Source organism: Sander vitreus, chromosome 7 (assembly GCF_031162955.1).
Source record: "Sander vitreus isolate 19-12246 chromosome 7, sanVit1, whole genome shotgun sequence".
Lineage (NCBI taxonomy): Eukaryota > Metazoa > Chordata > Actinopteri > Perciformes > Percidae > Sander > Sander vitreus.
Window position 1 is genome coordinate 10,705,066 of NC_135861.1, and position 12,308 is coordinate 10,717,373.

The 12,308-nt window shown below is 39.6% G+C and overlaps 1 protein-coding gene across 1 annotated transcript; it reads right to left on the minus strand.

Moving 5' to 3' along the window:
• Positions 1 to 1,398: 1,398 nt before the first annotated feature.
• Positions 1,399 to 9,329, minus strand: LOC144520185 (hyaluronidase-2). Its single transcript, XM_078253853.1, has 6 exons — positions 8,727 to 9,329; positions 6,842 to 7,090; positions 6,353 to 6,499; positions 5,937 to 6,023; positions 5,138 to 5,332; positions 1,399 to 3,266 (listed from the first exon to the last, which is right to left on the minus strand). Exons 1-6 carry the CDS (start codon positions 9,327 to 9,329, stop codon positions 2,859 to 2,861), a joined length of 1,689 nt encoding a protein of 562 aa, XP_078109979.1. The 3' UTR covers positions 1,399 to 2,858.
• Between the last annotated feature and the right edge of the window lie 2,979 nt (positions 9,330 to 12,308).

Here is a 12,308-nt window from a genome sequence, read left to right on the forward strand (position 1 = left end):
ATTTCCGAGCTTTTGTTTTCTTCAACATTGAAAAGATCGGACACAAAGTTTGGAGGATTAAATCTAGGAAACACCGAAAGACTTAGTGTGGCTGGGCTTAGTTACTTTACCAACCTAAAGCCATTTGCTCTCATGGAGCATTATACTTGATTTAGTGAAGATACTGGTACGTCTGTCATTGCACTGGTGGGTAGCCTTGTTGTAAATTATTGTACGCGTACTAGATTTACCAACTTGTACGTTTACCTATTACTGATGGCAGCCAGTGTGTCATTTTGGTGGATTTTGGGATATTTCACCTACAAAACGTTATCAGAGCAATACTGCAAGCAAATAATTACACATTTTAATCTTGGCTCTGCATTGTTGAACTGTCTCTAAATGCGGGTCAGCACCTGTTAATGTGTTTTCACCTCTATGGGAAAAGATCATGTTATTGGTTTCACAAAAAGCTCAGATAGCATTCTGTGTAAAATCTGCTCTTTGTCTCCTTGTCACATTTCAACCTTGTTGGCAAAAGTTTGTGAAAATTGAAACATTAACATTAAAGAGGAAGGGGAGCATCTTTAAAAAGCTTACATTAAAGGATATAATTATACTGGTTATCTTGAGTTTGCTGATGTTTACTCAAACATGTCCGTGGCTATAAAGATATAAATGCTCTTTTGCAGATGAAGGTCAATGTCCACAGAGGACCTTTAGGTGTCTGGGTAGATTTTCGAGGTGCAAAAGTATCCTTGAGATGGTAGGAAATGTCACTGTTAATATAAATGTATTGAATTCATTTTCTGTTGTACAATCAGATGCACCTGTGTAGATATGATCTCTTTCTGTAACAACAAAAAATGATTTAGATACCCTTCGTCTTGAATGTATATTTTAATGAAAAATAAATTTACATGAGCTGCAAAAACAAAGTTTGTCTTTTTGGTTTTGCAGCGTACTGCCTCAAGGAGCACTGAAGGTTGTAGATGGGAAAGAAGCAGATATAAACAATGACTTAACAAAAAATATATACATATAAGCAGGTTGCCTGTTATGGACTGAAGTTCTGTGATTTCTGAATTTAAAGGTATGTCCTTTGAATGAACAGATACTGCATTTATTTATTTACATTTTAAAGGTCCAATGTGTGGGAATTTCTCCCGTCTAGCGTTGAGATCATATATCGCAATCAACTCTCTCCTGCCACGCAGTTCAAAGTACGTATTGCAGCTACGGTAGACTTCACGCTTTTTTTCAGATGACGCCGGTCTCTTGCTCTTTTCAATATCCTTTTTCTTTTTCTGGGCGAAGAAGAAGACTCCAGTTGCTGAAATTTGGGTTTGTTTCCTTCTTCAAACTTGCCGGGGCTGGGAAGCTATGGTACCCATTAGCAGCATTAGCAGCACCTGTGAGTTTATCATGTGACGGTGAAAACGCAAAAGGCAGAGCAGTATGTCCTGTATGTCCTCCCTCGGCTAACGGATTTAAGATGGCGCATGAATATGGAGCGTCTACCCCAGTTCATGCCAATGCAAATGTAAAATTTCAAGCCAATAGGAATACTTGGAATTGATGGTGGTGGTAAATATTCATGAAAAAGTTTGAACGGGCAACACAGATTTTGATAATGAAGAACTAAACACGTTACACACTGGACCTTTAACCACAATAATAGTTGAAGGAGCTTTACTTGCATATTGTTGAGACTAATGGGCCTTTTTTCACAGCAGGAAAAGCACCGGTGTTACTAATAACATTAGCCATGGCTCTGTCCTAGTAAGCTGTGACAGTGAGCCAACATGCACAATACCAGGACCCTGAAACTGAAGAAACTAAATGGAGTTTAGCCATCATTCATTTTATTATTTACACCTGTGCTTTTCTTTCTGTTGACTATTGCATGGTTTTACCAGAACTCAGACAGAGGATGCTAGAGAGCTGAAGTTCAGCAGATAGGCCTTTTGAACTGAAGACAATAGTATCATTTGTGATGGAAGCCATAATGTAAAGCCCGGATGTTTTTGACAATATCTAACATTTGAAGGCCAAAGTTGACATATATTCCCTTTGTCTGAAATTTCATTTAGATATGATTCTCAACTATATACTCAAAAAATGTACAAAATACATATATCTCAGACCTTTCTCCTGCCACCCCAATAGAAAAAAGGTGAATGTAATTTTATCAGTGGTGCTGACAGAATTGAAAAATGACAGCAACATATCTTTCCAAAAACCATGTTCCAGTTACCTTGGATAATGTACACACCTCACTGTCAACATTTTTCATTGGATCTACTTACTACTAAAAAAATAGTCTTTGTGAAATCTGTTGACAGCATGTTTTATGTTTGTTTGTTTCCTTTTTTCTTCTTTTTTTTGGTAAACTGGCCCTTTAACCCAACACATCTACTTAACAGAAAGAAAAACTCCTAAGTACAACAGGCCTTAAATTTACAAAATAATTCCCATATAACAAAAGACTGATGAAGTAAATGTAAAAACATAATGTGCAAAGACAAAAAAACCTCAGTGCAGGTTTCACATGTATCTGTGGTCCTGGTATAACCTGGCTGATTTGACATGACAATAAGTCTAGTCTGTCTAGTTTGTCACATCTCCTTTCTCTTAAAAGGTTTAAATACAGCCTGTAGAATCTGAAAAAAATGACGTGTGTGTACCACTACTGTCTCTTGGCACATTCAGTGATAGGTTTGGAGTTTCGAGCTCTGAGAGCTGTCCTTTTTTTCTCTACAAAGCAGCACACCTGCAGCTAGCATGGATTCAGTGTCTTGCTCAAGGGCACTTCAGGAGGGCTCATATTGCAGTTATAGCCCAGACCTTCCAGGTGAAGAGGCTGGTTTGTTCACATTTTAAGGTTCCAAGCATAAACTTCCAGCCACCAGCAACAGCAGAACAGTCAGGTTTGGGGCACTCAGTGGCTTCGTTCCACTGTCTGTAGTTACTTCCAGAGAAGGCGTTGGACTTCCAGTACCAGGTGAACTGCTTCCTCTTAACTCAATCACAGAGGCACCTTTTGTTCTAAAAGCTGTCGTAGAAGCTATTGTTGAAGTGGTTGTAGTCCCCATTACATCTTCAACATTCTCTTTTACTGTACCCCCAACAGACGCTCCGTCTTGGGGGGACTGCTGGTCCGAGACGTCCCCGTCTGCAGTCTTGTACCACTGGCACTGGAAGTCCTTCTTCCAGATCTCAGCTGGGTCTGGTTCAGCGGGTTTAGTGTTTGTGTCTGGCTGATCTGTGGCTTTTGCTGCCTCTGCCTGAGATGTTAGATAGAAAATGCTGTTAACATTGGCACACATTGCTGCTATAATTTTCATAGGGAACAGTGAAACATTTTATAACATCGGTCTTGAAAACATTTCAAATTCAAAAGGAAATAACAACAAACGTTGCATAGCGTTATAGAAACATATTCATACTTTATATTGTATTGTACTTATTTTGACAACTGAATATTAATGAAACCCCATGCAGAGATTTCCAAAAAGTGACGAGTGTTACCAGACAACACAATGTTCCTGTGTTCAGTGCTCCAGCGGGTCTTTCTCTACTCACAGCTACTGTTTCCCTCTATGCTTTCTTCCTGTCTAAACACAGACAAATCTCAGACTCCCTGCTGTTGTCTTGGTTATCTTTATCAGTCGTGACTCAAAACAAGTTGCTCTGTTTCCAACTTTCCACACAGAAAGAACATAAGTTGAGAACTTTGTGTCTCTTTTTACAGGTGCTGTTCACCATGTGTACCCAGGCTTTTGTGAATCAACTCTTCAGTAGCAGAAAAGGGAGGAAGTCAAAGAGACAATCAAAGATTTTCTTAAGAAGCTTTCATCTTCTCAGCACATTGTGCTAGCATCTCATATCACCATTGTGTGTGTGTTTGGGTGTACTATACACCCAATTGTTTATTGGGGGCCATCTCTATATTCCCAGTGCCCTATGTTCCCAGGGTCCTATGTTCTTGATATAAACTAACATTGGCTTCCACCATCAGGTTATTAAAGTCATACAGTAGCCACTTTAAATAGGATCCTATCAACAGCTGCGTATGCAACAATACCTATTTATTATTTTATGTTTTCTATTGTACTGCTATATGACATTTTGGATGTTGGCATGACACTGATTGAACCAGTCTACAGTGCAGTCACAGTAATTTGTGTAATTAAATAGTCTTATTTTGACCTGCAACTTATCTTATAGAGAGAGGAACTAGATATGGTACATAGTTGCATGAGCAGATGGATAGCATTGAAGTCATAGCCTACAGAAGAACTCATTGGGAGCACAGTCTGGCTTAACTAAATTCCCCCATGCAGCTTTGATGTGTCAGCTAACATTACAGTAACCTTTGTTCAATGGAGGAGAACTGGAACTTTTTACTTGTTAACATCTTGGTTTCTTGACTGGTTGTTGACATAAGTGTAGTTCTAATAAAATAATACAAGACGTGAGTGCGAAGATTTTGCAAGCGCAAAAGGGAGACGTTTCAAATGCAGTGTGGATGTTAAAAATCTGTTCAGCCACAGTGGAGATATCAATGTCTAAATAAAAAAGAAAAGAAAACTACCTTTGTAATTTTGAGGGTGTAGGTTTCAAGAAGTACTGTATACCATCAGAATGCTAAAAGCTTTGGGGGGTAATTTCTGTATTTGGCCCAGAGAACATAAAACCTTTTGTAAGGTCTCGTTAATGTATCATATTAAGAGGATATTAAGATGGGGTACATAGGAACCTGGGAACATGATACACTGTTTATTGCATACACCTAGCTAAAATCAGCCTCTAAAATGACCATAACCTTGAATCACCACCTCTCTAAAGCATTATATTCTTCAAGAATTTGAGATTTATTACAGAGCAGTTGTGTTAGACTGCAGTAGTTTTAGCTTGGTGTAGCTAATTAACTGGAAACTGAAAAATCAGCCCAAGACTCATCACAAAAGCACAGAAAGAGTCTGGGTTATATCTGAACAACAAGTCTCTGTCAACATCTATTTATGGCTTACTGTAGGAGTGGGTGTCAAGCTCGTGCACAGGATTAAAGATAACTGCAATACAATACATAGGCAGGGCTTATAAATCTAGCACGGCGCAATCTTGAAATCTACTTAAAATGACATTATCTCACCTTTTCAGTCACCTTCTCCACCACTTCGGATGGGGGTGGGAGGTGGAGGTATGCAGAGCTTTCTGAATTTTGACGAACGCATCTGCCCTTTCCCTGGCACAAAGAGGCTGAGCAGAGTCGAGTTGCCGTGGTTACGTTGATGGAGTAGGGTCCGAGGACCTTACGGACGAACTCTGCTAGGTCCTGACACTCTCTCTGGGAAATAGACAGGTTGTATGTATGTCTTTTTTAAATTACAAAGCAGGTCAAGGTGCTATATAAATACTGTGAAAGTATCAAAACACTCAGTCCAGACAGGAATACACACATCCCATCTTTAAATGAGCCGTCAGGACTTTTGTAAATTTGTGACAACTATACTGTATAAAGGTAGAAAGAGCTGTTACATCGGAGCAGAGTGGGCTTTTTCGGTAGAGGGTCTTAAAGAGACTGTGTGTGAGTGCTTCAGAAAGTGAATGAAGGTGAATACAGGTATGTTCATGAAGGTGAATACAGGTATGTTCAAAAAGACAGTATGATAAACATAATGTGTTTTTTTTTAACATTAAAGCATGTAAACATGTTCTAGTAGAAACCCAAAAGAAGGGTATGAACCTGAAAATGAGCATAATATGGGACCTTAAAGACATATCAAGATGCACTTCTTATGTTAAGGAAAATATTTGCCAGCACAAGGCATCTTTGTAAAAGTGTGTTTTTATAAACTGAAATCCTGGGGGGAAAATCTCACGTTTATAAATATCAGTGGATAAATGTTCACGTGGGTGTATGCACTTTATGTAAATGTATAGTTGTTTACCTCTGTCTTAGTCTCACTTCTCTCCCAGATGACAACTCCGGCTGTTCCCATGGCAGCACTTTCTCCTATGGTGCTGACCAGGTCTGCCTGTGAACAAGAAATTATATAAAGAAGCTATACAAGTTACAGAACACTCTTTTTCAACTGCTCTCTTTGTACTTATTAGTATGATACAGTATACACACCATTACACTTTATAATGAGGCCTCTGTTTATTTCATCCTAAATCCAAAAACTCCTTTCAGCTTTCTTATTATTCTCTTTTCCAAGCAAAACTGTGTGACTTTAGAACCAGGGAACAACAAGTGCTATGAAACAACATGAATCTACTCCTGTCCTTCCTTTCCATTTGTTCTGCTTTATCATTGATCCGTTTGCAGGGTGCTTGGATCTAATACCAGACGTTAATATCTCACCTGTGACAGGAAAGTGTTTGTTGACGCATAGACACTCTTGACCAGTGGGAATACAGGAAGATCAAATGCAGTCCCAGTCAGAGATGATACTCGTAGTGATTCTCTGATTTGACTGGACAAATAAAGCCTGGCTCCAGAGGTCCCACTCTATAAAAGGGGACAGATTGACAGATTTGTACCTATAAACCACTCAGTTTTTGGTGTTTCAGTTTATTTTTTAACAGCTTTTTGTGGCTTTGATCTGTCTTTCCTTCCTACTGTTTTGTTCCTCCTTGTATCCAGCCAAGTGTAAGAACTTATGTGGAAGTAGGCTTTAAAAAGATTATTCCTGTTTAACTTACGATTAGGTTTTCTTTGCTCACTATATAGTTTATTTCTCTTAATTATTATAGCATGTTTAGTTCAACTGCCAGCAGGAGTTTAAACTGTCTTAACCCAAAACAAAATGTAAAAAGATACACAAAAGAACAACACAGTGTTGTTACCCACCTGCAGCTTCTCCAGGGTGAGGAGAGGGTAGAGGGCTGAGCATCGTTTCCATAGCCACAGAAGCTCGTCATTAAGGGCCATCTCCGTAGCAGGGCACTGGCCGGTGAAATTGGCTAATATGGTTTGGGCGGGATCGCCGTTGTAGCAGCTGGGGTAAGGGGAGACGCCCCATAATGCTTTGGGCCTTAACCTTTTGACCTCTCGTAGAGTTTCCACCATTACTGACTGGGCTGTTGCCTCGAAGTCCACCTGTGACAAGATCAATGAATCCTCTTTCAGTCCCCTCCAGACATTTCCTCTTTTGTGATCTAAAAACTTGCAGTTTTTTAAAGTTTTTGTGAATCGTGAAAATGAAATGGCCAAATCATCAAACTTAACCAAAGGTTTAGGGGATATAACAGTATTTACAGTGAGATGATAGAAATGTATCAATTGTTTGTTGAAGATCTTGCCACACAGTTTGTACTGACGTAGCTATCATTTAGTAATTTAATAGCTCTGTACAATGTTGCAAATCAGTGAGCAGTACGGCTTTATGAAAAGGGATAGTTCGACACTTTGGGAAATGCACTTAATTCTTAATTGTTTACTTGTAAAGAGTTAGATTAGAAGATCCATACCACTCTCATGTCTTTTCATTAAATATGAAGCTGGAGACGGGACTGTTATCTTAGATTAGCATCTCTGAAGCTCACTAATTAACACGCCACATCTCATTTGTGTAAAAGCAACGCTATGGTTATGTTGCAGACTTTCATGACCAGGCGCAGTCAGTTTCTAGACTCTCCGTCAGTTGCCTGGCAACATCAGGGTGAATACAAGACTCCTTTGTATGGATTAAACAAACATATAACATGCTAATTTGTAATTTTGGTTACCTTTAGACAGAGCTTCCAGTCTTTATGCTAAACTAAGCTAAGCTAAGCTAATCAGCTGCTGGCAGTAGCTTCATATCTAGTGTACAGGCATTGGAGTGGTGTTGGTCTTATCTCAAAATATTTGCAAGAATACAAAGAAGCAGTGCGACCTCTAGCTAACCTGGTAGAGTGTGCGCCACACTGCTCCTTGTTATCCCCTTTCCTGTCTAAATTTCCCGCAAATTATATAAAATGATATGTTATATCTATTGTGATACTGTTACTCATAATTTAGCATAAAATGGTCTTGTCAAACCACAAATCAACAGCATTTGTCTATCTGGCTTTCTTATCACACATTTTCCAATTGAGCTTTATTTACATTGACTATGAGCTTTTTGTTTGCATGCAGGAGATCACAGTCACTTACCCTGTTAACAAAACTTCATGTTTACTAAACCTTTCCAAATGGATGGAATTTACTGGACAGAATTAAAGTAAAATAGTTTTTACCCTTTGTGTTATGACACCATGTTTCTGCTGAGTAATCAAAGACCCACTTTATCAGGGTGAGTCATCAATTCATACTGCAACTCTTCTTCCTGCTGTCCCCTACTTGCCTGCCCCATTTTCCCTCCTCCCATTTCTTCTTTTGGTACCTCTTTAAAAGGTTCTCACATCATTACTTCAGAATGAAATATCATTGTCAACATAATATCGATAGTGATATACCAAGTCGCACTGGATATTTGCATCAAAGATTTCTCTTTACTAAAGAAGAAACATTTTTGGAACAGTTTTTTTCCCATTGGCATTTTGCACTCTCCACCATCCGCAACAACTTTGAAAATGTCCTTTCCACTTCCACCCATGGTCCCTCAACCTCTCCGTCACTCTTTTCTTTTCATGTTCCCTTATCTTCCATCTTTCTTGCAAACCTGTTTTCTGCCTAGTTCCTTTCTTCCATAGCTGTCCGCTCTTTCTATCACCTACCTTTTTTATTACCTCTTTCCCTGAACTTTCCTTACCTGTGACCACTTCTCCACCTCCTCAGGGGTCCAGTGAGGAAAGAAAGTCTTCAGCAGGTTTCTCGATGCCTCCAGATACATCGCCTGCCTTTCTCTGTTCCTTGACCACTGGGGGACCCACTCTGCATAGCGCAGCACCCCCAGCCCAAGGTACCTTGGGGCAGGTAAAACTGTCTCCAAGTCCTGCTGTGTCTTTTGGAGGTGGTTGTCCAGCCGTGTGTGCTGGGGTAGACCCCCATTGACCGGTGTGTCCTTGTCTATAAAATAAGGGTAATTCCCCAGTGTGTCCTCATAAAAGACGGCCACACGGCCCTCCCGTTCCATCCCAAAGGTTCTTGGATCTGGCCGACCGGAGCAGGAAGAGTCAGGGATGCCCCAGAAGATTATAAAAGGCTGTCCAGACAGGAGAGGGGGACAAGCTGGCTGGAGTGGACCAGCAATACCTAGGTCAGCAAATGCAGCAAGCAGGAGAAAGAAGGGCAGTAAAACTGGAGGCTGGACTTGAAGGATGGCTGATGAAAAAGTGTGAGTCCTGAGAGTGTAAGGTTTTGGTTTTGGTTCTGGCTTTGGGTCTGGACTCGACCGTGGCTCGGTCCACGCCATTGGAGCGGCCACCTTTCAGGCTGTCACCCCTTGAGGCTCTCACAGCCAATCATGTTCCTGTAAAACACACAGCAGAAGTCTAACCTTCTTCAGTCTGTACTGTGATGTGTTCATGGTCAAATAATGAGCACCAAGCAATGAAGGTCAGCAGAATTATTCCCCTGCATCATTTGTTGCTGCTGATGACATTTAACAAAATTAACATTAAGTGATTGGCACCTACAAATCACAAAATTACATATTTTATCCTGACTAACCATGATATCTTGAAAGATTGACACAAACAAAAGCCTCATGATTTTGTCTGTTTTTTTCTTACCTACAAGAAAGATCTGATATTTGCTTCTATCTAGTCTTCATTGAGCTGCACTCTATTTTGTTAATTCAGTCTTATTTGAATGGCTTTAAATTCTCCATGAAATGTTTCTTATCTTCTCTACCAACTGTCATCTCCCCCTTTTTAAGTGGGTGTAGTCAAATATGTGACAGATTATAGATTTCTCATGGGATCCCTCAGTCACACATGTCATGAAGAAAGCTGGTGTAGTTGATATACATATTTTTTTATACACAAAGGATACAGTAGACACTCAGTCAGGGTCCAGGTATTAAAATGGTGTTTTTAATTAATTGCGCTTTGCTCAAGAGGCTGCTATGTGGGGATAGCCCCATGCTCACAATGTCAAGTGCCCAGAGTGTGGAGAATCTTCTGGATCACGAATTTGAAAATCTTCATTTTGAAGAAAAACTTGAGATTAAACATCTCGGTGTCCACCAGATGCAGGATATTGTTATAAACTAGGTCTCTCAATCGTTTAAAGTATTTAATCGCAATTAATCGCATGATTGTCCATAGTTAACTCGCGATTAATTGCAAATTAATCACACATTTTTTAAAATGTACTTTAAAAGGGATATTTTCAAGTTTTTAATGCTCTTATCAACATGGGAGCGGACAAATATGCTTGCTTTATGCAAATGTTCATTATTATTGCAACAATAACAAATACTGTCTACAATATTCTCTAGGCCAACCTCAAAGGTACTGTATGCTCAAAAAATATGTTGAAAGCATATGGCAATTTAACAGACCAGTCTCCCAAAGCTATTTGGGGCCAAATCTTGTAACTTTATGCAACATATGTACTGTAACTAATCCTGCTGTACCTGTTTCACACATACAGAGACACAAATCTACTGACATCTACAGGTAAGTGATACAATTGAGACAACTTAGTTTTGGAACTACAGTTTCCAAAATTTGCAGGCTGGAGATTTAAACAAGAAGTATACTGTAATGTTGCCATGGTTTTAAGACCACCGGCATGCACCTGTCCCTTTCATCTGACACAGTATCTTTGCCCCATGTCTCTCCCTCTGCGTCTCCCTACAGCTCTTCTGTGCCTTCCAGTTTGAAAACCTCTGGTTTAGATTCTCCGAGACTCTGAATGAACACTATTATACTTAAAGATATTCCCTCATTTGGTGTTTAATTGGCTGCAAAGGCCATAGCATATGATTCACATTGTTTTTTAAATCGATCACACTATTCAGTTAACCCTAGTGCCCTGTTTGGAAGCAGCTTGTTATGCCTCTCCACTCATTTATTCAGGTTTTCCTTTTTGCATGCATTTTGTCAACTTTATGTTTTTAGGGTTTTTGGTTTGATTACAGTCATACTGAACACCACTGTATCATATTGTGTCCCATTCCCGTGGAGGTGACAAAGGGCTGTAGCATTTCCATGTTCTCCAGCTTTTTTTTCTTTACCAGGAATTTGTCACATTTTGGTGAAAAAGGTCTGGCAAGCCTTCTCTACAGCGCAGATAGCTGCATGCTCTCTAACAAGCCATTAAAAAGGCAAATGTAACACTGTGACAAATGTCTGTTGGAGACAAAGTGCAACTCAAAATGCCATGGGATTCTTGTAACAATAAATATACTACGTGCAAACAAATACACAAGGAGGGGGAAGAAGATAATATATCAGCACCCCTTAAAGTCTTGGCACACCCTCACAGGTGTTTTCTATTAGCCTGTCTGATTAGACCTCTAGTCCGGTGGCAGAAATGATGTGATGTCACCAAACTCCATGGACCAATAAGAAACGTGAGGGTGTCCCGCAAGAGAGTGAGGGATTTGTCAGTCAAGTGCTGTCTGTACTCGCCCACACAGTCCTGAGAAGAGGTTTAATCAGGCTAAAGTTAAAACACCTGTGTGGGTGTGCAGAGCCGATCAACTTTAGGTTTAAACACATGTTAGATTTAATTTTAGCATTCAACAACTTTAACGGAAATACAAACATTTTCAAAGAAGAAAATAACTTTTTCAACATAAACATTCATACCTTGTTATTTAAGTAACCCTTTTTTGTAAATGTTCAAAATTGTAAATTGAAGGTTACTGTAATCCATCAGCTCTCCACCTGAGTCCAGTTCGAGCATTTAACTTAAGTTCTTATCCACACAGACTTGTGAAGAACAGATGAATAAGCTCCCAGATCACCAACATTATATAAGCCTATAATACTAAGGAGGTCAAAGTTCACAGAACGCAGCGTCCTGCTAGCATCCCGGCATTTCTAAATCGATCACGTAAAAACAAAACGAGGGGAGAATGCATTCACAATTGTTTTAATCATTCCAAATCTGTAGAATATGAAGAAAGACGATTTAGTAAGGCTTTATAATTGTATTTCTATATTTGTCATTGTCCTAAAGGAGATTTAGAGACTCACTTTTATTGTCCACTTAATTAAGATTATTATTTCAAGTTTTTACGGTCATCACCTCGAACTGCTACCTTTTTTTAATTAAAATAGCTGCAATCTTATCATAAGTAATCCCTCAGTCAGTGCTGGTAGTGATGAATGGTAAACGTGATAGCTGGCTAATCTGTTCAGACAAAGCTTCTGGTCTGTGTTTACTCATCTGTCTGGGCCGAGGCTGATCCTGAGCCCACCGCCTCCGCAGCTCAAAG

Excerpts from the sequence above, each read along its gene's own strand:
- LOC144520185 (XM_078253853.1), bottom strand. The coding sequence starts at position 9,329 with ATGGCGTGGACCGAGCCACGGTCGAGTCCAGACCCAAAGCCAGAACCA. Across the intron at positions 7,091-8,726 it reads AGGTGGAGAAGTGGTCACAG|GTGGACTTCGAGGCAACAGC; the intron begins GTAAGGAAAGTT and ends ATCTTGTCACAG. Across the intron at positions 3,267-5,137 it reads TGGAGAAGGTGACTGAAAAG|GCAGAGGCAGCAAAAGCCAC; the intron begins GTGAGATAATGT and ends CTAACATCTCAG.